At 44.0% G+C, this 27,539-nt stretch overlaps 2 protein-coding genes across 4 annotated transcripts in view; one reads left to right on the forward strand and one right to left on the reverse strand.

Annotated features, from left to right (window-relative positions):
• Positions 1–4,730, reverse strand: part of EVA1C (eva-1 homolog C) — a 32,074-nt gene extending 27,344 nt beyond the window's left edge. For 2 of the 3 annotated variants that reach the window (XM_032679297.1, XM_032679296.1), the window contains exon 1: positions 3,876–4,002. In XM_032679297.1, coding sequence (XP_032535188.1) covers positions 3,876–4,002 — 127 coding nt within the window. Of the gene's footprint in view, positions 1–3,875; positions 4,003–4,628 lie in introns of those variants that run through there. The other variant, XM_032679298.1, reaches the window with a different exon arrangement.
• Positions 4,731–10,991: 6,261 nt separating this feature from the next.
• Positions 10,992–27,539, forward strand: part of URB1 (URB1 ribosome biogenesis homolog) — a 42,099-nt gene continuing 25,551 nt past the window's right edge. The window contains 13 exon segments of the mRNA XM_032679352.1: positions 10,992–11,124; positions 11,318–11,457; positions 12,676–12,827; positions 14,393–14,525; positions 16,109–16,205; positions 17,317–17,402; positions 19,392–19,517; positions 20,468–20,598; positions 20,899–21,094; positions 21,571–21,708; positions 22,074–22,247; positions 22,864–23,014; positions 25,441–25,563. Of these exon segments, the coding sequence (XP_032535243.1) occupies positions 10,992–11,124; positions 11,318–11,457; positions 12,676–12,827; positions 14,393–14,525; positions 16,109–16,205; positions 17,317–17,402; positions 19,392–19,517; positions 20,468–20,598; positions 20,899–21,094; positions 21,571–21,708; positions 22,074–22,247; positions 22,864–23,014; positions 25,441–25,563 (1,780 nt within the window).

Here is a 27,539-nt window from a genome sequence, read left to right on the forward strand (position 1 = left end):
AAGAGGTCAGTTCACTTTGGCAGCAGATGGGGAAAAGGTGGGAGAAGGAGCAGTGGTAGGAAAGGCCTTTTCCCCCTGCCAGCAGGGAGGGCAGGGGATGAGAGAGAGCAAGCACTGATTCCTGCTGTTGGGAAGACACTCAAAATGCCACCGACCCCAGTCAAGCCACCTCTCCCTCAGCAGCTGGACTTTCTAGAGCACCAGGACACAGATGTAAGTGAAGTAGAAGTACAGTATATAAGTTTCCTGGTTTTGCCAGCTCCTTATTTTTGCCTATTTTGGGAACCAGTCCTTGAACATAAAAGAGTTGTGAGGAAATGGCTGTCATGATGCCTTGATTTCTTGAAAAATTACTCTTGTGACAGTCTCCTGGGAGCCCAGAGTATTCAGAATTTTAGTTCCCAGAGACTGCAGAACTAGCAAAATTCACAGCAGTCTTCAGCCTCCTGGACTGGGACCTGATCTTGAAATGTGAAAGCTGCAAGTGATCACTGAGAAAAGCAATGGGAAGACAGAGCTTGGTCAAGTAGGAAAATAAATAAATATTTTGGTGAAAAGATGTGTTTTGAAGAGCAAGCATGAGGGGAAGAGAATTCTCTAGGTGTAGGATCACACCAATATGCATGAAGACCTAAGGAAAGAACTGCGGATTACATATCTCTTCTTCCAAACCTTCAGCCTTCAGTTTCAAATTTGTGCACAAATGCTTGGACTCCACACTTAAAAATTAATCACATAGAGGACTGCAGACCTCAGAGCACATCTCCACTTTCAGTAACCAACTGAATTAATAAATATAGAATCATAGAATCATTAGGGTTGGAAAAAACCTGCAAGATCATCAAGTCCGACTTTTAAATTCGTTAATTGCTGCCACCAAACTGCTAGAGAATCATAGATTATGCAGATCTTTAAGTATGGTGTGCATCAATTGTACTTTCAATATTTCCTGCCATTAGAAGGAGAAACTACTGAGTCATTCTCACAGGGCTGGATTTTGAACTGCTGCTGGTGTCTTGTTTTAGAACACTTATCTTCCCTAGAAAATACTAATTCACATACTGATCACAAAATGTTATTGCACCATGAAGAAATGCCTCTTTAAAAAAAAAAAAATCCACCAAGAAATTTTTTTTCATAGTTAAAAGCTGGACAGATGAGAATGAGAACACATTGCTCTACATCCTGGAAGAGATACAGACCACAAATACAAGTCAAACATAAAAAACCCCGTAATAAAAACAACCCTTCAGTATTGACACACACTGTTCCCTGCTCCCCTTTCCAGAACATTGAACAGATCCCAAGAGGGAGCATCTTTGGGTTGTTCCAAGCAAGCAGCTGGGTCTGGTGATGAACAAACAGGCTCTGGGCAGGTTAGAACTGCTGGCACAATTTAACACTTTCATAAAGAGAACAACAGAGATGACACATACAGGTGTTGGAAGCAGGCAGCAGTCTGGGAAGGGATTCTGGGAAGCTGGGGTGGAGAGAGGGGGAGAGAGGAACAGAGTTTGGGCTGCTGGGGGAGAGACCCGATGCTGAAAACACACAAAGCAGAAAATGCAATCACCCAAAAGAAGTGTGTAGCTGGTAATTTGAGTATGAAAACCTAAAGTCTGTGAAAAGGAGGAAAAGGTGAAGCAACTGGCCTTCCAATTCTCTGCACACTACTAAATTCCCAGGATCAGATCCAATCCCACAGAACACACTGAAGGAGCAGGTCACTGTTCCTTTTGCTCTGACATGGGCTGCTGGTGGAAACTTGTAGCCTGCCTCCTGGAAGCTTTGGCCTTGGAAGGGCAGGGTTAGACCTGACCCTTTCTAGGACAGGGAAAGAGTAGGTGGTTGGGTACAGTAAGAGAAGCTTCCCACTCCTCATCCCTCAGGATACTGCCCAGGTGCAAGGCTCTGCTCTTTAAGCAGGGCAGATTTGTGTCTATGTACATTCAACAGCGTTTAGGAGAATCATGTCACTGTTCCTGCCACAGGAGGGAGCAAATAAAGAAAATCAACTCTAGAAGCTCATCTTGAAGCTGCTGTTACACAGCTTGTAACTCTTTAAAAGGCATTAAACAGCTTGGGGATGGCACTGAAGGGTGTCATCTCACCTCTGGCAGCTCCTGGTCCACAGCACCTCCTTCTGAAGCAGCTAAAAACTTCTCCATGTGCTCTGGATACCTTTTTTTTTAAAAGGTTCCAGTAACATTTTGATCTTTTCTGTCCTTCTGGGTTAGATCTCCATGTTAAAAGTAAAATGTGAGCAGAATGTGTTCAGGCCTGGGAACTTACTAGTCTGGAAAGAATTCTGGAATCTGATTTTCTTTACTACATCTTATTTGCTGAAATGTCTGCATGACATCTCTCTGGGGTGAGCCAGAGGTTTTTTCTCTGGTCATTCTACCTATTTGGAAAGTTAAGTGCACAATGAATACTGAATACAGTTGTACTTCTGAAATGCATCTTGGATAACCTTATCTAAATAACTTCATTTGAAAAGTGAATGGACTTTTGTGAGGGGAACTGTCCTAGATAAAGGGATATTTTTTAACTCAGTAGCTATTTGAAAGGGAGAATTTGAACATTTATTTTATGTTCTTGTGGAGAACCACCATGTGCTTCCAAAACTAACATCTACAAATCAGCAAAGAAAAACACCAAAGAAGGAGACAGCAAGAATTTAAAAGCCTTTTATGTGAAAGGAATCTAATATAAGAAATGTAACTTATCAAGGATGTAACTCTGGTCTTTATATTCAGTGGCTGCTTGCTTAGAAATGTTCAGGCTTATGGTGCTGGACACAATAATAAAATGACAAACTGTATTTTCCTATTGCTGAGAAAATAGTTTTTACAGAACCCTCACCAGCATTTTGAACTGTAATAACAAGAACTATATTAATATGCACAACAACAAATTTTGTCTGTTAAATATATACCAACTTTTTTCCGGTGCACTCAACTGGCTTTTGGGAAGTTCTGCTCTGTTCACTAAGGGTAAGATTTGCTTTCTGCCCGAGAGGCAGTTCCTTAAGCTTCCAACTTCCAGGAATATGCTGTGCTCACTATGACATACAGAAAGGAGAGAAACAGCTCTCCTAAATAACTTTCTAACAGCAGTGGGATGGTCCTAGGCACTAGGAAAGGTACAATAGTGCGGTTTTGTCAAACAAAAAACAGAGATTGCTTCTTTGTCCCAGTGGGAATAAATTTTCCCAGTTTCTGCAGTCATTTCAATTTGCACTGATGCAGCAGCCTCGCAGGGGTCACGGCTGGGATTTCTGGGTGACAACTGGCGCCTCTACTCCCTGGCAAGGGACTCCTCTCATCGTAGCGCTACGAGGCTTCTCCCCCAGCAGAGAGAAGCGCAGCACTTGTTCGCTATCGGAGTTCAGGACGGCTCCCTCAGGGCCCGACTTCAAGTCTCCAGGAGAAAGTGGGAACCTTTCCAGGGACTTCCACGCACTTTTCGTCAGGCCCTGGCCGATCCACGCGCAGCGTTCCCACGGCGCAGCGGCAGCTTAGCTCCTCGCGTCCCTTCCCACCTGGACCCCCTGGAAGCCCTTAACCCTCTCCTGCACCCTGCCCTCCTTCACAGCACATCCGACCCACGCTCTCCCCGGGGTGCAGGCCCGGGACACGGCCCGAGAGAAGGAATACGGAGCACGGAGCCCGCCGGGAATACGCAGCTCCTGGCGCCGCTCCGGGCGGGGAGCGTAGGATCCAGCGGCCCCTGTCCGGGATGGTGGGGTACGGCGGGACGCCTCGGTGCATGCGGGGGGCTGACAGCCCCTGCCAGCCCCCTGCCTGGGGGGTGCCCGACCCCCGCCCAGCCCCTCGGCGCCCCGCAGCCCCCGGTCGGTGCCCGCCCCGTACCTGAGAAGTCGGCGAGCGCCGCGACCTCCGCGCCGCACACGAGGACCAGGCAGGAGAGGAGGCGGAGGAGCCGCCCGGGCTCTACCTGAGCGCGGCGTGGGAGCTGCCCCGCACCCCCGTACCTCATGGTGCGGGAGCGGGCGGCGCGGGGCGGGGGGGCAGCCCCGCAGACTCACATGGCGGGGGCCGGTCCTGGCTGGCGGCGCGGCCCCCCCGGCCCGCCGGGAGCCCTCGGGGCTGCCCCGACCCGCGGGAGGAGGAGGAGAAGGAGGAGGAGGAGGAGGAGGATGGCGAGGGCGGAGCGGCCCTGCCCGCGGGAGCGGGTCCGGCCGGGACGCGGGGGCGGCGGGGAAGGGACGCGGGATCCCGGCGGTGCCGCGCCTGGCACTGCCCTGAGCGCGCATCGTGCGGCCGGGCTGACTCAGACCCGGGGCACCTCGCCCGCCCTCTCCCGGCTCTCCCCACCCCTCTCCGGGCAGTTCGCGGTCCCGGCGCCTCCCTCCTGGCCCAGCGGCTCGATTTCGCCTTCTCCCCCCCCCCCATTCGGCTGGACGACTGTCACAGACTTACACACACAGCCCGACTCGTGATATTTCCCTGCTTGTATTTTTCCCAAGACAGGTGCAAAGTGCTCTCCGTCACTCGCTGCGTCCCGCAGCGCACCTTCCCTGCTTCAGACCTCGTCTCCCCTCATGCCAGACCCTGCCAGGTTTGCTGCTCCAGCCCAGCTCCCGCCCTGACACCTTGGCTCACCTGTCTCCGGGGGAACCCAGCTGATAACTATGCCTTGCAGGATCTCTGCACGAGGGATTTCAGTGAGCAAACAGCCACTGCCTCTTCCATGTTGCAAAAGAACTTCCCCTTTCTCAGTTTCTTCTCCTCACGTTGTTGCCCGACACCACCTTATCACAGCCAGTAGCTTTACGACTTGAGTTGTTCAGTGTAGCTGACTCCTAAGCGTGTAGGCTTGGCTTAAAGTTTTCACTGCAAAGTGAGAAAACATCTTGAAATTACTTTGAGAGAGTTCAAGTTGTTCCCTGAAATCTTTTGTGAGAGTGGAAAGTAAACCAGTGGGAAGTTCAAACAAATTGTCATGACAACCTGCTAAGCCACCTCCAAATATAATTTGGAGCTGCTTTTAAAGGTATGAGAGACTAAAGGGAATAAATCAGGACACTCATTTCCCAGTTCCTGTAAGAGATGCCCTCAGAAAGGGGAGCCTAGAACCAGCACTGGCAATGGGTCATGAAAACATCTTCTACCCTGGGGCTGTGGTGGGGTATAAAACTAGTAGACAAGAGCACCCAGCTGTTTACATCCTGCCATGCATGTTCACACACCTTTCTCCTGAAAAAAAAAAAAAAAACCAAAAAAATGAGTGAGTGGGTGAGAGATGATGGAACCAAACTAATTCTGTTAAATCCGTTCCTCTCCTCCTGTTCCAACTGAAGTTGGATCACATCCAGATTTGAATTTCCAAACTGGCGCCTCTTTCTGGAGGTTACACTGAACTTTGACCAACTTGATCTTCATGTTTGAATCTGAATCCACTTTTGTTCCTCACCCTCTACCTCTTCACACACAGAAAAACAACTGGGTAACACAGTTATGCTTCCTTGGGCAGATAAAAGCAAACCAGGTTTCACATGAACCTGTCTGAGGTCAGGGACATTCCATCAAGCTTTACTGAACTCAGATAAATGGGATCAAAGGTGCGAAAATAACGGCATAAAACGGCTCTGAAGCATCTGCAACTGCAAACACAGATGGGAAGAGGGAACAGTAGCTCTGCCAGGTGAGGCTTTACCTCCTGGCTGCTTCAGATAAGGACAGTGTTTGCCTCTGAACTGAACCCGTTACCCTCTGCCTTCCAACTGTGGTATTGGAAGGAGACTTGCAGGAGTCTCCAGCTCCTCCTCTCATTTTGCCCCTTGGTCTTTTCATACCTGGTCATTCAGTCTGATGCTTCCTGTGCTTGCTGTCTCAGGTCAGTCCCATCGAAGGCAGAAATGAACGCCAGGGGAATAACTAGCATAGATTTTTACCCCACTGAAGAAAGCATCGGGGGGCCATACCTGGAGATTCTAGAAAGATGTTTAGATGATTAGGGTGAACTTATCTGTCTACCCCAACTTCCTACTTGCCATAACTTCATGTCTACCATAATTTCAGGTTCTTGGAATTGCTCATTAATCTCTGGAATGTAGATGTCAATGATGGCAACTCAGTCCACTGTGAGTGACTCTGAGTACACAATGGATCTGTGAAAAGTACACAATCAATGCAGAAGAATATATAAAACGTCAAAAATCACTGGGAAATATCCTGTACTCCTGCTTGAAAGGCTTTAGATCCATCAGGACTGTTGCCTAATGAAAACTTGTGAATCTTCTCTTCCCAGTGAATTGCTTCTTCTAGCCCGGTGGTGCTATAAGGAAAGGACCATCCCATGGTGCAAGAATGAGCCTGGTATGCATTTGGCACTGTGCAGGTATAACCCAAAGGCAAAGGCAGTTTCCAAGTGGAATGATTGAACTGGGAGAGGTTCAAAATGTAGGTAACCTCCAGGGAGGTGAAGCAGTGAGGCAGCTGAGTGTTCCTGTGTGTACATACCTGCCTTTTAGGGAAGCCTTCCTGTGGAGGAAAGCAACTTATAGACACTGTGGCTGACAGGAATTTCAGTAAAATGGTATTGACATTTATATATATATATATATATATGTATGTGTATATGTATCTATATCTATACATATATATCTCCCTCTGAATGGGGGCTACTTTGCTATTTGGCATTAACCTAAAGTCTGTAATATTTTTGGTAATTCCTGCTATTCCCTGCTATGGGTAGTGCTTAAATAGTAAAGTTAGAGATGGCCATGTAAAAAACAAAGCAGGAAGGGAGAAAGTATTTATCCTGATGTGCAGAATGTGTCTCTCTGCCATAGCCTTGAAAGCACCTTCTACAAGCTGGCAGTGCTCAGCAGTTGGAAGACAATATAACTAATCCAGACATGTTCAGCATGTAGAATCTCTCAGCCTTGGCATTTCTTCATTAGCAACAGGAGTTAGATTCCGTTTTTTTTTTTCCCCCAAAGAAAAAAATCATATGAAAGTCCCTAAGTTAGAATCCAGGCTAGATATCACGTCTGCTTCACACAGTTTCTCTCTTTTGAACTTGGGCTGAAAAGAAACCATTTCACAGTGTCAAAAATGCAGGAATTGCGTTTGTTGCATGAAAGCTTTGCAAGAGCAAAGCCAAAATCTGAGCACTTAATTCCCCCCGCTCCATACTATTCATTTTTCCCTGAACTTCAGCCAAACTTCCAATTTGAAACTCATATCATGGCTTAGTGTATGGAAATTCCAATAAAATGAGTGCTGTCAGTTAGGAAGTAAACAATGTGAAATAATAAAAGTTAGAGTTAGGTGGACTAAAATCTTCTATTAGTGAAAAAAAATCACAAGATCTATAGCACAGTAACAAAAGTTGTCAGAATTATATAATCATAGAAATACTTTTACACACACACACATATATATACTTCTCCCCATTATACCTCCTACTGCCTTTTCTTCCCCTTTTCTCCCCAATATTTTTGGGGGAGATGACATAAGTAACTTTCATTCTCTTCTCCCAGAATAAAATTTGCAAGAAGCTTGCTAATCTTCTGTTTGGCTTTTGTGGGTAAACAAAAAACCTAAATCTAAGTACAGAATCCCAGGATTTTTCCACATTTTTAAACATTTTATATTCCAGCATTCTGACACAGACAGAATCTACAAGACAGTTGAAACTGCTATCCTCTCTCTGTTTCTATGGAAATCAGTGTCAGACCAGTTAAAACAAAGCACATGCTTTACAATAATCACTAAATAGCAATTATTTAAAATAACATAGCACATTTTTCACAATTCAACCTCTATTTCTATGGATACAAGAATGAAAATAGGGGTAGAGAGGCCTCTCGTATTTTTTCTAATTCTAAATGTGTTTTGGATGCTGTAAGTTCTCACAGGGTGCTACAGATTTTAAGTCCTAACAAGATGTTCAAGTGTGCAGTAATTTGAACTTGAGAGGACCAATTCTCTAACCCACAGTGAGGAAACATTCTCATGCATCCAAGTAGAAGTTTGAGTGAATACAGAGTACAGTACTTCAACCAGCAAGTTTAGAAGGAGGGGAAATATTTGCTGTTTTCTGCCATTTTTTGACTTGCTTCAGAGAGAGCAAAGTTAGCTAACAAGTACTGAGGTTTGTGGCCATGAGCTGCTTCTTGGCCAAACTAATACTGATGTCATAGAGACCCCAACCACTTCACAAAAAAGAAGTAGGATGTAACCCATGAAGCTTTTAAAACCAATCTCCTCATGTTTCATTCTGAATGAAATCTCACTCCGGTTTCCTCACCACACGCAGCAGAAAGGTCCCTGCTCCTCATCCTCCTGAACGCTGCCAGTTGTGCTGGCACTTCTCCTGTACACAGATTATTTTTCTAGCAGTGCACCTGGCACTTGTATAGACACGAAGTAAGAGGCATGTCCCATCTCACAGAGCTTACCTCTGGAAACAAGAGAAAACAAGACCTAAGGTGGCGGAAGAAGAAGTATACCAAGAAAAAAGTCCTGGCTTTGCTGCTCGTGCCCTCTTAAAGGAATCTCTCATCACTTCCTGATATGACTCTTCCCCAAAAAGGCTTTGTGCCTTGCTTCTCAGCTTAGGAAGGACATTAGGACAGAGTTGCTGGGTGGACCACAGTCTTGGAAATCAGTCTGTTTGTTTAAGTGCCTTATTATGGATTTATGAGCCTGCCTTTGACTGGTTGTTGTCACTGTCTCCCCTTGAATATGTATTAAAGCTAAGATTTTCCAAAACGAGTAATGATTGTGTGCTTGACATTTAAGCCAGCAGCTTTTTAAAGCCACAGAATCAATGTCAACGCACTGAAAAAGTGGTGGCTTTTCCAGGAGCCTTGAAAAAGTCAGGACTCAAGGTCTCTCAAGTTAGGTATGCAAAGGCATGGAAAGGCATTTCAGAAATGAATATGATTATATGTTCATCTGGCAAGAATCATACAAGTATACTTCAATTTACTGAAAACTGGGCAGCTCAGGAGTTACTACTTGACTCATCCACTGCTTACATCTGTTGAACATGTAGGCACAACAGAGCAGATGAACTTTGAGACTGATGTCTCAGTCTTGGTCTCCACAAATGCAGCTTGCCAAAAAACAGACCTGGAGGAGGAAAATTGTCATAGATATAATAGAAAAAGAGAAAGAAAAGGAGATAGGTTTCCAAATGCGCAACAGCAGAACACGTAAGTAACCTATCTTGAAGTGAAACCAACAGTGAAACCAACCCTCCGCATCCTAATTAAAGCCTCTAACAGCTACTGAGGCAGCAAGGGGAGACTTGAATTCAACTTGAATTGAGCTTCAAGTTGAAACTAAAATAATTTTCACTAGCTTCTTGCAGTATTTTTTTTTATACTAGATCTCCTATGAAAGATGGGGTGATGGTAGCTGTCAGGTTTGTGACAGCTAGGACTTTTACCCTGAAAATCTCAATATGGCTACTTCAAGCCTTTGGAAGCTATGCTAAATCAAAGGGTTTTTTTTTCAGTTCTATGAGCTCTAGTGTTCCTTTTCATGTCCTCAAAACCAAAGAAACTCCCTCCTGAAAATGTTATATACTTTCCAGATTATATGCCTCCCAATTTTTGGAATTGCAAATGTGCTTGTATATCTGCTTACCTTCAATTAAGTTTCGAGAAAACTGTAAGGTTGAAACGAAGGATTCCCATCATGAAGAACAACCCACCAATAATGTTATAGGGAAGAACTGAACATTCTATGCCTTTATGCAGAATGTGCTATACTATGGTGAATTCCAAAGATGGCACTGCCATCTTAACAAGCAGAAAAGTAGTTGGAATGTGTTGAGTTTAAGTATTTCTGGCAATAGGAATTACTGGCACAGCATGATGTACCTCGCAGCTTTCTAGCCATGTTCTACTAAGTTACTTTTAAAAAGCCCTTTTACCTAATATCTAGCAATTCAAATTTTCGCATTTCCTTTTTTCCCCTCCAGTCTCATGTACTCCTTTTATTTAACCCTTTTGTGCCCTCTAACTTCACCTTCATACTCCACCACCTGTTCTCAAAATATCACAGCATCCTCCATCGACATGAAAGCATTTTTTACTCCTAAATCTTAGAGTGTCTGTGAATGTTGCCCTCTTCTGGATCACGGTGGGAACAATCCTAAACATCCACTGGTCAGATTATGTGACCAATACATCTGTTCTAGAACAAGCAGCAGTAACAAGCATCGAGGCCATCCATGTTGCTGAGAACACAGCTGTGCTGGGCAGGGCACGTCTCAAGGATGAATGATCACCGCCTCCCTAAGATCTTGCTTTATGGTGAACTTGGCACTGGCTGCCGCAAGAGAGGAGCCCCGAAGAAAAGATACAAGGACTCCCCGAAACAACATCTCAGCCTTGGCCATACTGATCATCATAACTGGTCTACTCTGGCCTCCAATCGGGAGGCCTGGAGACACACCATCTATAACGCTGCCGTTTCCTTTGAGAACGCACGCAGGATCACCCTCGGGGAGAAAAGACAACGCAGAAAGAATCGTGTCTTGCTGAATAGATCACCTAAGGAGTTTTTCTGGTGTGCCTTTTGCAATCGGATATGTCTATCTCATATTGGCCTCATTAGCCACCAGCGTGCTTGTAACAAACGTGGATAGAGCCTTCCTAAATCTTCATTAGCGAAGCCCAGCCATGATTACTCGGAACAACCTGGTCTAGTGGAAGGCGTCCCTACCCACGGCAGGGGGGTGGAACTGGATGAGCTTTAAGGTCCCTCCCAACCCAGACCACTCCTGGGTAACTATTTTTAACTCTTTTTGCCACCTTGGGCACTGACTGTTCTGACAGTCCCTGCCCAGAGGGGCTCGGCCGGGCCGGGCGGCAGCAGCCGCCGATCCCCTCCGCCTGAGGGCGGGACAGCGCGGCCCGCACCGCCCCCGGCCCGCTCTCCGCCCGCCCCTTCCTGGGGGCCGGCGGCGGTTCCGGGGCGGCGCTGGCCGGGCTACGGGACCGCATGGCGGGGAAGCGGAGCGGGCAGCCCGTGGCCGGCCCGCCTGCGGCCAAGCGCGCCTGTGACCAGCGGGACGATGAGTTCAATGGTGCCCGCTTCAAGGCGCTGCTGCGGGACCCCGCGGCCGCCGCCAGCGGTGAGCGGGGTCTGCAGGGGCGGGGGAAGGCGGGCGGGAGCGGCTCCTCGGGGCTGCAGCGGTGCCCGAGGGAGCTGGCGGGGATGTCAGTGACGGTGGCGGTGGTGACGGTGGGGGTACCGCGGACACGTGCCGGCCCAGAGCGGGTCCCACGCGTGGCGGTGGCTCCCCGGGTGACGCTCCGGCTCTGCAGGGCTGGAGACCTTCGTGTCCGTGGCCAAGACGCTGCCGTCGGCCGAGGTGTACGATGTCGTGGAGGGATACGTGAAAATCTCCATGGAATGCGCTGAGATATTCAAGCTTCTGGACGGAGAAAGGAGGCCTGAAAGCGAAGTAAGCTGGGCGGGGGGGTTTTGCAGTTTAGTGGCTGGCAGCTGCGTCCCACCCTGGAGAGGAATCAAGAGAAGGTCCCCCGGGCAGTGGTCACGGCCCCAAACCTGCCCAGAGATCAAGGAGCGTTTGGACAGCGCTCTCAGGAGACAGGGTGGGGTTGTTGGGGTGTCCTGTGCAGGGCCAGGGGTTAGACTGGATGATCCTTGTAGGTCTCTTCAAGCTCAGGATATTCTGTAGTTCTGTGGATAAACGATTTGTGGTGTAAGTAAAACTCTTATAGTTTAGTGTGGTTTTGGTTTGTCTTTTTTCTGAAAGTCTGAAAGTGGCAGAAACACTTATCAAGTGGAAAATACCGTTTTCAGTTCCAAGATGTTCCTGAATTTAATGATATGCACAACCAAATAGTCTTGTCCAAATCAAGCTGTTAAGGTTCTTTAAACGTTATCAAAAGACCTTTTGTGAAATAAGGGGATCAACAGAAGCAGTTAAGAAAGCATAACAAAAGTAGTCCAGTGAAAGTAATTGTTTTCGGATATCTAGACATCTCCCTGATACATCACTATTTCTGGGAAGCCACTGGTAAAGTTGACCTCATTTTTCTCCTCTCAGCTGGACACAATTTTTCCTCGTCAGAATATGGCAAATAAACAAAGAATCAAATAACTCTCTTCACTGTGAATGCTGGGGCAGCATTGCTAACTTAAATCTGCTTACAACATAGAATTGGTGTTCTTTTTAACCATCAGTTGTTGATCTTTGCCTTAGATTATTATTTTTGTCTGTGTAATGACAACCTGTGTCGTGTTCAGTGACACGCTTTCCTCAAGATCCTTTTACTAATCAGGGCTAATGTATGTAGTCAGCACAGTCACAATGCTGTGTGGACTCTGGATTCTTCTAGAAGGATTTAGTTGCAAGACTGGAGCAGCTCGGATGGTTTTCTCCAGCATGTTTCATCGCTCTGTTGTGCACTTCCTGGCAGTTGTCTCTTAAAACATTGGTTCCTCGAAGCTTTGTGTTCTCAGAACTAATCTTTTCAAAGAGGAATTCTAAATTTGGAAGAGAATTCAGAAGTTAATGTCACCTTCATATGTGGAAGCTTTCCTCATGCAGTGGGATTACTCTTTTTATTAATGGTGGTTATTAATGTTTGCTCAGATAGTAATTTCAAGTCATGCCTGATATTGGCAGATATTAACATACTTCTTTATCCTGCAGATGCTGTTAATCTTTCAAGCTCTAGAAGCCATTTTACTGAGGACAGCCAGTGACCTCTCCCATTTTTCTGTTGTGGGAATGAACATTGTCAAAAAGTTGATTCATTCGTACATGAAACTGGTCTATGCTGCTTTGTATTCCGAAAATCACAGGTAAGTCTTCTCAGTGCTGTTGTGGAGAATCTCTCTTTGTTGACCCTGAGGGACTGTCTGGATCTTGCACTTATGTACAAGATGTTGCAAAATTCAGCTTGACTTACTGCTAATCACCCACCTTTATTTAATGATCCTGTTCCACATGTCATAAAATAATTGCCTGTGGAAGTCTTTGCACGGTGGAAGCTCTGATACAACACATGGTCTGATGCTATAGGATGCTTCTCTGAGGCTAAAGTTTTCATTGGTTGGGCCTGTCCCAGTGAAAGCTGAAGCAGGTAGACATGGACATCCTGAGTCCTTTTATTTTAATGCTACTTGGTTTGTGGGGTGAAATATCCTGGGGGGAACAGGCTTTATTGTGGTTCACAGAGGCTGAACAGTCTGTCTTGTGATGGCAAAAAGAGCTGCTAATGAGTGGTTTATTTTTCTATGTTTTTGGAGTCAGATTTCCATGTTTATAATAGAATTATTTTTCTCTCAGACTGGCTTTTGCTCTGTAACATTTCCTGTCTGTTAAATCTAAAGTCATCTTAGGTCATTTGAAGTATTCCTGTGTTATCTCTTCCAGTCTAAACAACAATTTCTCATGCCCAGTGGACAGGGCAGAAGAAGTTGTAAGTGTCAGAGACGTTTTAATACAAACCTGGGAGGAAGGAGAAGGGAGAGAAAAAAATAGAGAGTGAAAATAGCTTGTCCAAGGCCAAGGACTTATCTTTTGGTCTTTGGGCAGGCCAGATTTGGAAAAGCATTCTCTGATTTTCAATTCACAGACACAGCTTCCTGCACTGCTCATTTGATCTCATTGCAGCATTTTAGCTGTACATAGAATCTGAAATATGGGTGGAGAGGTGTACTGTAAATAAATTTTAAAACTATGCAAGATCTGCTCTTCTCATTAAGCATTTAAAGGTTCCAGCTTCTGGAACAATCCTAGAACCTGCACAGAGGAGGGTGCAGGTTGCTGAATGGTGTATGCTCTGCATTTTCTGTGCTACCTCTTTGATGTGCAGATTGATTTAATTTTTGTGGTGGTATGTCTAGATGGGATCTCTGTTTCAGTTGTGTGGCTTTTCTACAGATTGTCCATGACAGAAACATGATGGACAGATTCCAAACCCCTTTATGGGTTGTGACTGTTCAAGTGATGGAGGTCTGCAGACTTGTACCCAGTGGCCTGGTCATTCCCACTGAAATAAATTGCAAACTCCTGTGAGTTTGGGAGTTCATAGAAAAGTTTGGTTTAGAAGGGACCTTTAAGGGTCATCTAGTCCAACTCCCCTGCAATGAGCACGGACATCTTCAAGTTTTTAATTTTGGTACTTTCTTTCTTTTAACCTACTTTATAGAGGGAATATCCACCTCAGATTATAGCTTAATTTTTGGAAAGAATGTAAATAGGCATTCCCTTCTGCCTTCTTTCCTCTCCCCTCCTTCCTGGTTGCCATTATCACTGCCCAAAAAAATGATTTTGGTTGGTGTAACTTCTCTTCTGTTTTAATCTCTTGATTTCATCATCCTGGAAATAACCTGCAGATTTTCCTCTGCATTTTTTTTTTTAGGCTGAGCCGAGGGTGCCTCACGCTGCTGTCGGCAATGGTGGCCCAGGGCCCGGATTCAGCAAGGGATGTGTATAGCCATTTTGATTTCAATAACAAATATCTGCCTGGACTGCTGAAAAAAAGATCTAATAAGGTAAATTAAGATGCTGTGTGCCATGGGATAATGCCCAGTACTAGCACAGAGGAACTGCTTTTGAAAACATAGGCAAGAGTTTTAAATAATCTCTTGCTGGAAATCCTTAAGGAGAATATGCAAGTGAGTAGAAAAGGTTACTCTTCTTTTTTCAGAGGAAACTATTTCTTGTTTCTTCTCCATTTGCTAAAAATAGTCAGGATTGACCCAAAGCAGTGTTTTAGAAGAAGAATATTTATGTGTCATTCGAAATATAAGTGTATAATAAATCCAGTATTATTTTCTGGATATTAGGATGACTTCTAGAGTGAATGTGTACATTTGTGTTGGGTTTGTGCCATCTGTGGTGACAAATCAGAGTATTTTAATATAAGCAATCAAGTAGAAAGGAAAAAAAACCAAACACATCTCTTTTTCCTGGAACCACCTTTTATAATTTTGGGACTATGAGATTCCATGGTTTTTGACCTTACTGCAGAAGTTACCTGCAGGAGTACCTCCACCCCTTACTTTTAAATGCTTGGGTTTGCACTTTTGAGCACAAGCTTATTAGATATGCAAGTAACGTATGAGGCAAAAAGTGTCCAAAACCAGATTAAAGGTCTTAACTCATGCATGGCTTTCAGTGAAATTATGTCACAACTGGCTATCGGAGGTGAGTTTTTAATACAAAAATATCAGGCCCAAACCTTACAGCAAAATCTTATTTCTTTCGCTCTTTTCACCATTCACTCATTTCTTCTTTCAACCCTTTCATGAGTCCCTGCCACGTTATGTTTTGCCTACTCAGTACCTTCTTTCAGGCAAATTTACATGCACGTTAAGTTTAAAAAAACGATAAATCAGGGAGAGACTCTATCATGGAATGTAGTGATAGGATGACAGGTAACTATTTTTAATTGAAAGAGAGTAGATTTAAATTAGATATTGAGAAGGAATCCTTTCCTGTGAGAATTGTGAAGCCCTGGTTGCCCAGAGAAACTGTGGCTGCCCCATCCCTGGAAGTGTTCAAGGCCAAGTTGGATGGGGCTTGGAGCAATGTGGTCTAGTGGAAGGTCTCCCTGCCCGTGGCAGGGGGTGGAATGAGGTGATTTCTAAGTTCCCTGCCAACCCAAACCCTTCAGGTACTCTGTGTTTGTATGCTTTTACAGACAAAGGCTTCCACTGTACCTGAATTTGTAGTTTTATAACATATCAGCCCCTTTACTTAAGGGCGTTTTGACAACTGACTGAGCGGTGCAGAAGTGAGGGTGCTCAGTGATGCAGCGTGTGCAAGGTTTGGCATGAAACTACTGTTCATATATGATTTTTCTATTAATTTATGGCCTGTCTTACATATTGAGAATTGAAAAGTCCGTGAAATAGTACACTTTCCTTCTTATGTTAAAGTGATCTGCTAATGCAAGAAGCTTTCTAGCTAAATATACTGTGGATATATTGCAAATAAATGTATGTGTGTGGCTATTATGTTTATAATTGCTGAATTTATGTGTTTATAGTACTTCTTAGGATAATCAACAGTTGCAGTATTTAGTTTTGCAGTTAAGTACAATCTCTGTGCTGAGAGTATCTTGTATTTCTAGGGGAGAACTGACGTCCGCATGGCCTATATTCAGTTTGCTCTCTCCTTTTTAATTGCTGGTGACAATGCAGTCTTGACACAGGTGCTGGAATTAAAAGGTACTTTGTAATTGCTTATTGTTTTTGTGTTTTTAAGGTGGAGTCTTTTATAGGGGATAATAGATGTGATCTAATAAAAAATGTGAACCACTTAGCACTAATAACGTGAAAAATATATATTTTTAATCTTATTACCTGAAAAACTTTAAACTTCTTCGGTATTCCAATGAGTACCTCTTCTGCTTGAGAACAATATGCTGTCTGCTAAAACTTTGGAAAAATAGAAAGTCTGTGGTGACACAGCTGAAAAAGAGTAAATGTTTTGAGGTCATAGAGTCAATAAGCAGAAAAAGTTTCATGGCCTGCAGCCTTGCTCATAAGACAGCAACAGTGGATATGTTGCCTTAAAAGTTTTTTAAATAGTGTTAAAGACTGTGTGTACTTCAGTTTCCTTTCTCATGTGAATTGTGACCCTAGGTAAGGTTATGAAAGAATTCAGAAGGGATCTAAAAATACTGTTCAAAAAATGTCATTAAGTCATTACTGGCAGAAGTTCATTTCTCCTACTTGAGGGATTGAGAACTGGTCATAATTATTTATTTCTCTTGTTCCTGCTACCCTGACAGGTGTTCATTCTTTCAGGCCAGGGAATGGCAGTGCACACCTAGACTCAGTCAGCACAGCTGGCTTTCCTTCCCCTGCCAGAGCCCCAAGTTCTCTAGGAACTGAAGGTGTCTAACTTTGGGATGCACAGGGCAACCAAAAGATGATGCATGTGGTTGGAGATGGAACCTCGAAATGCTTGAGAATCACTCAGGAAAACAATTGCAAGTCAAGTAAATAGCAGTTTACACAAATTTAAATACTGCATAGCACATTGGGACCGAAAATATATTTGAAGTTGACAGATGCTGTAGCAAGAAGTGTTAATCAGCAAGTTGGCAAATTAGCTAGTTAGGATGAGAGTAGGTTTGGCAGCATCCTTTGCTCGTCACTATAGGTATGGACCCATCATCCTTCTGAACTCTGCTTGCAACCTATTGGTTCATCCTGAAATATGACTGCAAGGTAAATAATATGACATTGAAGAGAAATGGATATGAATTCTCTGAAGCATTTTTTATGAAAAGAGCTTTCACATTTTCACCTAATATTTGAAATGTCTTCTTAGATTTCATTCCAGGTATTTTTCGCTCTGAAATAAAGGAAGACAGAGTTTCTACTGTAAATCTTCTACTCTCCACACTGAGAACTAAGGTATGATATACCCTCAAAATTGTGTTGTCTCATGTTTTCTGTTTTCTTTGCTGCTGGAAACAGTTTTGCAGTGATTTCTCACAAAATGTTCAGCTCTTTATTAAGATGTCATTGTTCTGCAGCTACAAGTTTGTAAGTATGTCTGTTACTGATAGTATTTGTTGGAGGTTGGTAGCGTGGCCGTGTTACTGTTTTGGGACTGAAGCTTGTTCTGCTTTTCCAATGCCTTCTTTTAAAGGAAGTCATTGCAATAGCTTATGCTTGGATGCTAGTTTCAGCTCATCTTCAGTGTGTGGTGCCCAACAGATTCTCATGTTTTTGTGGGTTGCAGCTGCCAGTAAGACTGGTCCTTCAATTAATGTGTTTCCTGCCGAAATCAGGAGGTCAGCTAGATTTGAGTGGGTTTTTTAGCTCTAAGCTAGGTAATGATGTACGCTTGTCTTTTCAGGAGAAAAAGGATTTTGTGTGCTGTCAGTACAGGGACTGGGGCATGAAGGGGTGTCCAGGAGCTGTCTGGTTGCAGTCGAAGGGTGTGTGGTACCGTTCCCCTGCCAGTCTTGCAGGGCTCTGTTGGAGCCACATCCTATGGTCCTGGTTAGGTGGTCTTTGGACTTGCTTACTGCTGGGATGATGGGAGATAAGTTTGGTCAAAGGTGTTTCTTTGTGGAGTAGAGGAAAAGGGAAGTCTTGTAATCAGAGAATTTGTTGTGAAAAAGAGAGGGTACATTCCACCTGCTGCCAGAAAATACTGCTGGAAAGGTAAATGCTTCCCTTTGACGGTGGTTTTTTTTGATTCTTTCATGGCAGACAGAAATTCCTTTGTGCTATAACAAGGTTGAGACAGAAAACTGGAAAGCAGGAATTGCTGAAAGGTGTGAGAGTTGGGTTAGTCATGGCTGCCTTTCCTGTTCTCTGTCACTTACCTTCTGAGCATGGTCCTGCCTCTTCCCTGTGAGGCACCAACTTGTTGCTGCTGTAGGAACGGCAGCTGCACCTGAGATGTATTTTATTTCTATAAAAATGTTTTTAGAAATGTTTTTAGTTCCAGTATCTATGATTTTTGAATCTCAGTTTTGAACTACTGTAACGATGTTGCACAAGCTATTGTATGGCCAATTGAGAAAATGAAGGAAAAATAGTTTCAAATTTAGAGTGTAACCATAAGAACCTGCCTCATACTCAGCCTTCCACAACTGGCAAATTAAAGAGAAAAATGTTCTTTCATTTTGCTATTGCAATAACAGGGCAAAAAAGGGAGAATAAATGTAAAATAAATGTAAAATAAACCTCCTTGAAGCTTTGTTTTCTGAATGAAGCTTTTCATGTGTGGGAATCATACATCATGTGCTGTTACATTATTGGTGAGCCCCAACACACTACATGACTCCTCCAGTTGAGCAAGGAAAATGAGAATTAAAACACTGCCAAGAATAAAACACAGCAGAAGAACTTTTGAGAACTTCCTCCACTGTGTTTTCTCTTTCATTCAAACTTTATTTGTAGCAGGCTTTACCATCTCTACCAGCACGTTTGGATGATATTAGTCTGTGGGTGTAGTATTCTAAAGGTGTTCTGTGCTTGTTAGTTGAACTTGAAAGTCTGTTCTGTCTGGCATGTGCAGGGTTTGCAGAGGCTGGTGTAGAGTCAGGGTGGAACAGGAGTGTGAGAGAAGTATTGACAGAAGCAGAAGCAAAACCAGAACCTTTTGTCAGCCCTAGTGAGGAGAGCCAGCTGTGTGTGTATTAGAAGAATGAAACCTGTTGCTGGCATGTGCAGGGTTTGCAGAGGCTGGTGTAGAGTCAGGGTGGAACAGGAGTGTGAGAGAAGTGTTGACAGAAGCAGAAGCAAAACCAGAACCTTTTGTCAGCCCTAGTGAGGAGAGCCAGCTGTGTGTGTATTAGAAGAATGAAACCTGTTGCTAGTTTACCATTACTTTGTGATAACTTGCAAAAAACAGAAGAGTTGTTAAGTTTTTCTCATCATTTTCAGGTCGTTCAAAATAAAAATATCACCAAAACCCAGAAGGTTCGCTTTTTTACTGCAGAAGTGTTGATCCACATTGCTTCGCTTTACCGGTGGAATGGGATTACTGATGTCAGCCCTGGGGATTTAGAGGTCTGGTCATTTATTTCTTTGTTAGTCTTTGTGCTGCCTTTTGTTTTTCCCCCTTCCTGCAGGGCACAGGTTTTGAAACAGCTCCCAGTTGCTCTGAACCTGGATGAAGGTTGATGATGGCAACTCAACCATCTCAAGGAATCTACTGAGGCTACTGAAAAAGAAACCCCAAATTTCTTTTGTTTCTCACTGCTTGAGGAGGAGGGTTTGTTTCCCCTCCTTGACTACCAGGACTGTAGTGCAGATATGTTACCCTGGGAGAAATGGCTTTCTTGGGTAGAAGGACTGCATTCCTTTTCCTGGACACAGCTGGGTCTCTGTAGGAGAATACATCAGGATCAGTGTTCTTTCCACTGCCCTCATTCCCACTGTACACACTACCCTGATATGAGAGCTAAACTTCCAGAATTGTTGCCAGCCAGACTTACAGACTTCCACTGGGTTTTGTCTACCGATTTTTCACCTTTGTGTCTGCCCTCTTATATTACCAGATGCTTATGCCATTCCAGTATTGATATCCAGTAAACCCCTTTTGGAGGAGATCTGTTTCTAGTAGGTATCTACTTGGAACTGTGCAAATCTCTGACCCCATTCATAAGCCTGCATTTCAGTTTTGAAATAATTTTAAGTTCTTACAATTCCATGCAGTCTTTGTAAGTCATATGATTTGAGATTTCCCAGCCACAGTTGTCAAGAGTCTTCTTATTCATAGGGATCTTCAGTTGTGCTGGATGTAGAAGGTTAATGGAATCACAGAATCACAGAATGGTTTGGGTTGGAAGGGACCTTCAAGTCCTGAAGTTTCTCTTCTTAATCTGAACAAAAGCCAAACTGTCTTTTAGAATTTCTGTAAAAGGAGCTTCATAAAACATAGAATGAAACTGATGGAAAATTTTCTGCTGTGATACCAAATGCTATATGCCTTTTTTACTCCTTTTTGGTTTTTATAGGTGACTCAAGGTTCTGAAGAGGTGGGAAAAATGATGGTACGGGAACTTGTACATAATTTCTTAATGGACCTCTGCTGCTCTCTGAAGCATGGCATAACGTTCTATGATCCAAGTCTTGGAACTTCTGGCAAGTAAGTCACCGGACAAGGTGGGATTGTACATGGATTTTGTGCTAGGAACAAGAGAGACCTCACTAGTTACCATATCTGCTCTGAAATGTCTGGTATTAATTCAAAGTAATTACCATTTGTCATGCAGAAAACATGGAGGTAAATTCAGTTCTTACTTCTCTGAGTATAAATTCAGAAATTATGGCAGGAGTGTGAGAGGTCTTGCCGTCAATTAACAGTTAGAGGAGCTGCAGAGTTCACATCCTATAGGAAGTGTTAAAATAAGGGTTTCTTATTTAAACTTTTTTTTTGCTTCAATAGGGGAGGAAATGTGGTACTTCTGCACTTTCTGCTTGGTTTAAAAACCGCAACAGAAGATGACATGGTTGCTGATCTCATGGTGAATGTTCTCAAAGTATGCCCAGATTTATTGAATAGATACTTCAAGGAGACCCAGTATTCCTTCGTTCCTAGAATGAAGTCTGCTTGGATGGACAATATGAAGTTACTCAAGAAGGTAGGGGTGTGGAGGATGGTAAAAAGCCATACTCAGAGCAGGAAGCTGTATAAACATTCGACTAAACTGGGAAAGAAGGAATTGGTATAAGAAGCAGTGGGAAACATCACATCAATGACACTTTTTTTGAGATGCATCATTAAAGCTCAGCTGGAAAAACCTTCAGTCCTGCCTGGGTGTTCCCCTCACTCTTTGTTTGGCTTAAAATGAGCAAGTAGGACCTGGAATCTGTTTGTTGAAAAGTGATGGCCTTTAGCAGGGATGCAAGTTACATTCAGAAGTTTCATGTAGTTGTATAGGGATTTGGAGGATGCTCTGTAGCATTTCTGCTTAAAAATGGACATTTATTGTCGCCCTTACTTTTGACAAGTCAAAACCCTTCTGTAAAATGCTCCCCAGAAGAAGCTGTCATCTCCAGGGCTATGTCAATGGGGCTTAAATAGTTTTGTGGTTTTGTTTGTTTTTTTTTATTTCAGATCTATGAGGCTCAACCAGAGATCTCCAATTCTTTTAAGACTTCAGAATTTATCCCTCTTCCCAGGTTGCTTTCTATGGTGATGGTAACAACAGTCCCTGCAGTGTGCAATAAAATAATGTTCACCCAAGGGTTAAATGTAAGAGCATCTATAGTATTTCACTGTTTTTTTCTGTCTCGGTTAATGCTGTTTTAAGTGTGTGATCATGCAAAAAGTTTCTCAAGTTGGTTAATTACATGTGGTTTGTATTGTCTGTCCTAGCATAAATCTGGCTTGGGGAAGCACTGGAAAATGAATTAAAACCATTGATATTACTTTCAGGTGCCTTTCACTGCTCACTAGTCGTTTAGGCTGGAAATCTGAAAACCTGTGGATTCTTTCCTGCAAGCCAAGATTTTGGAAATAATTTGTTGTCAAATTTTAACATGTAATCAAAGTACAGCTCGTATGCAAAGCATAAGAGGAATCACTCAAATGTCATTAGTTCAACTTCCTTCTTTCAGTTACCCAGCACAGCAGTGAAGCACAGCATCCTGTCACTGGTGTCCATGGTGCTGAGAAGAGCCTTGAAGAACATTGAGTACTGTTTGACTGAGGAAACCTGGCAAAGGTCAGAAATCTACACCCTGTCAGGGATGCAGGAGTTTGTGCAGCTGTACAGAGAAGCCATCAGCAAGGTACAAAGGAAAGAGAAAACTGGGGTCTAACATGTGTCCTTTTGCAGTCAGTGGGTAACTGCTCTCCTCTGCATTTTCTCTCCGTGTGTTTGCAGCCTGGGAGCCAGGAGATGGTATCCTGGGGGAGGAGAATGGCTGTGAATGAAAAGGTGTTGGTAACTGGTGAGGCAGTAGCCTCCATTTCCTAGCACAGCTGGCTGATAGGAATGGAAATAAAATTTTGTTGTGAGACAGATTTGTAACATTGACAGCTGTTGTGCTGCAGATGAATTCTGAGAGCAGGAAGCAAGTTCTCCTCCTGGTTCAAGTCAAGGTACTCAGAAGTTACTAGACAAGGTAGCACTTGAGTTGAAAATATACCATGATGAAGAAGGACCAACCATAAATTTTTTCACAGGAAACTATTTCAAAAACATGTTCTTTCCAGTACTGATGTTCTTCAGAAGTGAAAGTACACTGTTTGATTTCAGATCTTTTCCTGATTGTGCACACAAGATCAGTTCTAGCCTTTGTTAAGAGCACCAAATCCTCATGTTGGTTGATTGTGTATATTTTTATCACAGGAGCTTTGTCTTATGCAGGAGAGCTGTTGGAATTTACCCTTTTTTGCTTTTAGCTTTTACCAGACATGAACAGTATTGTGGCTGTCTGGCAGTCCCTTCTGAAGCAAGGGAGAGAACACCATGATGGCCCAGAGGAGAAAAGGGAAGGTGATACCTCTGCTGGGAAGACAACGACCGAGACAGCAGAAGTTGCTGAACAGCATGGTAGGCAAAGCAGGTGTAGTCAGCCCTTCTTATCTGTGTGTGAATGGGTGTTGTGAAACCCTCATCCCACGTAAGGTTGGTAACTTGAGCAGAGTCCAGATCTCATTTGTGCATTCACCGTTCAACTTGTCTTTGTTTAGTTCTTCGGGCAACCTAAGAACACAGTTTAATAAATAGGGTGCCATTGCTACTAGAACTTTAAGCTACTAGACTTTCTGCTGTCACAGCATCACAGCATGGTTGAGGTTGTAAGGGATCTCTAAAAAAAATCTTGCCCAACATCTCTGCCTAAACCTGGTTGCCCAGGTCCATACGGCTTTTGTGTATCTCCAAGGATGGAGATTCCAGAACCTCTCTGAACAACCTGTGCCAGTGCTCAGTCACCCTCATAGTCAAAGAGTGTTTTCTGATGTTCAGTGTGTTCCTGTGTTTCACTGTGGGCCCACTACCTCTGTTCCTGCCACTGGGCACCACTGGAAGGAGCCTGGTTCCATCCTTTTTGCACCCTCCCATCAGGTGTTTATGTGCATTAATAAGATGCCCCAGAGCCGCCTTTTCTTCAGGCTGAACAGTCCCAACTGTCCCAGCCTGTCCTCGTAGGACAGTTGTTCCAGTCTCTTTGCCATCTTTGTGAGCCTTTGCTGGACTCTCTCCAGTGTGTCCATGTCTCTCTGGGGAGCCTAGAACTGGACATAGTGCTCCCAGTGTGGCCTCACCAGTGCGGAGTGGAGGGGAAGAGTCAGCTCCCTGACCTGCTGCCAGTGCTCTGCCTAATGCAGCCCAGGGTACTTGTAGCCTTCTCTGCAGCACATCACGAGCTCATGTTCAACGTGGTGCCCACTAAGACCCTTGGATCCTTTCCTGGAAGCTGAGTTCTTCCTGTTGAACTTCACCCTCCTGCCTTTGACCTTTCTGTGCTAGTAGGATTTTCTCAGCCACAAAATAAAACTGGCAAAGAAAACTGATATGCCTGAAAAATAATTTTTGGAGGGATTTTTGTTTGGCCAAGGTTTTTTACCATGAGGTCATTTTTTTGAAGCAGTTAGTTAGTGTGGCTACACAAATCCTTGTGTTGCTGTAACACAGGAGTAGAAACATGCAAAGTGTTGAAAGAGGGAGGGAGGGTTGGAGTGAAGGCTGCAGTTTTCCTCTCACAAACCCAGCATCCCTCCCTTGGAGGGCTTGCTTCCATAGTCCCATTGCAGGGAATGGGGAGCTTCAGTACTGTCTGTGGCCTGCGATGTTTTATTTGTAGGCTGGAGATAAATCTGCAGCCAGTTTTGTCCTTCACAGGGCATATTCCATAGAGAGACTTCCTGGAGCACAGGGTTTTTCAGTGGATGTCCTGTGCGTGGCTTTGGGCAGCAGAATACTTGTCAGCACTGACCCTCCAAGGCTTGGTTGGCTGAGTGCCTCTGGAAACCAGTGGAACAGCTGATTTCTGCAGGACTGTAGCTGTAGTTTCTATGCTATATTTATACTGGGGTGCTAATGCTGTGTCACTTACTCTCAGCTCACCCACTGCAGCTTTATGTGCACTGTGACCACCAGAGAATTCTTTTCTAATGGGAGTTTAGACTCAGGCAAACAAAGTTTATCCATGGCATCCATCCAGTTCTTCACAGCTCCCTGAGGGAGACCGAGTTAACAGGAAAAAAGTAGGTGTTAAATGTTTTGGCTGCCCTTCATGTACTTTGCTTCACTTTGTTAGTGACTGGATAACAAGTAGCTATTATGCATCCTCATGTTACAAACTGAAAAAACATTTAGCTGCCGAGATGGCTTTTCCTAAGAAGTAAACAGCTGCCTTATGTGGTGTTGGTGTTTCTCTCATACAGATGACTTGTCTGCCTCTTGCGAAGAGGTCACATTGAGAAGGTATTATTTTGAAAGGAGGAAAGTAAAGAAAGAAAGAAACCTTTAACTGAAATAATAAATTAGCAACAAACTATAGTGTACTGTCTCCTGCAGTTCCCCAACCAAACTTACCTGACATGAGGTAAAAGTAGTGTGCCCAGAAACCGGCGGCGCGACCATATCCTTGCCTTCACTTTTTTTCTGTTGTTCAGCCTTGTATAAAACAGCAGTGGGACTGATGGGATTCTTACAGCAAGGGCTAAAACGTTGAGATTGTGTTTTATATGTGTGAGCACTTTTGAGCCAAATTAGAAATGTCAGCTGTCAATTTAAGCACTGAATAAGCTGATTTGGTTTTGAAAGTACTCGCACAGGAATGCTGGGGTAGGAAAGTGGGGAATTCCATGAGTGTTTTTCTGATTCGTCTTGTTAAGAAGGTTGTAGATCATTTCCTAGGCAAGTCTACTGGAAATATAGTTAGTAATTCTCATGCTGGGTAATGGAGGTGCTACACTGTGCTCTCTTGTTATGAAGGAAGGAGAAGCTAATTCTGGAAACACTTTGTTCAGGTTCAGATGATGCGGAGACGCTGTTTCTGAAAGCTGCACTCCTTCAGGTCATATGCCTTTATCAGAAGGTTGTACCCCACTTGGTAGCACGGAGCAACTTTGATTTTAGCAAGCTACTAAAAGGTACGTGATGGGTATTTCTATTTCCTTCACTGTTTTCTCTGGCTGTTCACAAAACCCACAGCAGAAGGGAATGTTTGCTCTTCTGTGGAGATAAAGAGCTCTTTTCTAAAAGTAACTAATTTTAGTTTCTTCACTGTGTTGGCATTTATTGTTGATGTTTCTTCAGTGCTCTGGCACTCTGCCCTCTTAAATTCCATAGCTGCTCTGCTACACTCAGCTCTGTTACACTGTGCTACAGTTTTCTTCTTCCTGTGCCATATTCTTTATGGGGTTTGAATGCTAATCTTTCTGAGAAAGGCTTACCTTCAACTCTTAGGTTTCTCTGTTAACAATCCCAACATCAAAAAGCTATTTCCAAACACTTATTAACTGTGATGATAAAGAATATTTTTAACAACATAGTTCACAGAAAGTTTGGGATGGTAGAGAAGCACATCCTAATTCACCAGTGTCCTCTTAAAACTCTTGTAACAGAGATTTGGCTTCTTAAGGGACCTATTTGGTTGAGTCCTGTGGGACAGAACCCTAGAGGGCAGAGGGGCTCAAGAATGCTGGCTGATATCCAGGGATCACCTCCTCTAAGCTCAGGAGCGATGCATCATGGCGAGGAGGAAATCTGGCAAAAATGCCAGGAGGCCTCCATGGAAGAAGCAATTGAGCAAAGTCAGAGGGGAAAAAAGAAACTTTCAGAAGGTGGAAGTGAGAACAGGTGGCCTTGGAGGAATATAGGGAAATTGCATGGGGAAGCTGGGGACAAGGTTAGGGAAGCCAAGGCCCAGTTAGAATTGAGTCTGGGCAGGGATATCAAAGACAACAGGAAGGGTTTCCATAGATATGTTGCTAATGAAAGACTAGGGATAATGTGGGCCCTCTGTAGAAGGAAATGGGAGACCTGGCTACCCTGGATGTGGAGAAGGCTGAGGTTCTTAATGACTTCTGTGCCTCAGTCTTCAAGGGGGAGTGATCCAGCCCTGCTGGCCATGTCAGGAAAGGCAAATGCAGGGACTGGGGGAATGAAGACCCTGAGCCCACAGTAGAAGAGGATCAGGTTTGAGACCATCTAAGGAACTTGAGTGTGCACAAGCCGTGGGACCTGATGAAAGTCATCTGTGGGTCCTGCAGGAACTGACAGAGGAAGTGACTAATCCACTATCCATAGTATTTTGAGAAGTATTGGTAGTCCACTGAACTTCCCAGTGACTGGGAAAGTGCACACATAACCCCCATTTTTAAAAAGGAGAAAGTGGAAGACCCAGGGAACTACAGACCAGTCAGTCTCACTTCTGTGCCAGGTAAGATCATAGAGCACGTTCTCCTGGAAACTGTGCTAAGGCACATGGAAAGCACAGAGGTAATTGGTGACAGCCAGTGTGGCTTCACTAAGGGCAAATCATGCCTGACAAATTTAGAAAGGTCCTCCAGTGCTGCTTGTGGTACAATTAATACAGCCATGTACAACTCTGGAGGAGAGAGCAGAGGGTTGTTTGGGCATCACTGCTGACTGTGGGCCACCAGAGCTTGTAGGCCACCCAGCTAGAGCAACTATCTCTGTGTTAGGCAGGCCTGTGATGTGTAAGGATGGGAGTTATGTAAATGCCTTAATTAAACTCTGTCAGGGAGAAAGGGGCTTTAAACAAAACCCCCCTCTAAATCAACTGTCTCATACACGAGGTTTTTCCTGCCTCTGTCAAAGCGTATTTAATTGTTTTGTCTACTTGGTGACTCACCAAATCACATACCCTGTTTATCCCATTATTACTTATCCCATTATTACTTACTGGTCTGCTTACTTCAAACCGGACAAAGGGCAGGACACCTTTTTGTGAGGCAGAAATCTCTTTGTGCGTCTGTTTGTATGAAATAATGAAGTTGAATAGGTTGGAAAGTGAAGTGTCATTCTCAAACAAATGTAAATGTAGTGAGCCTCGATATTGATTTTCAAGAGAGGTGATATGGTAGAAAATGATGGTGTAAAT

This window comes from Chiroxiphia lanceolata, chromosome 2 (genome assembly GCF_009829145.1).
Source record: "Chiroxiphia lanceolata isolate bChiLan1 chromosome 2, bChiLan1.pri, whole genome shotgun sequence".
NCBI classification, from domain to species: Eukaryota; Metazoa; Chordata; class Aves; order Passeriformes; family Pipridae; genus Chiroxiphia; species Chiroxiphia lanceolata.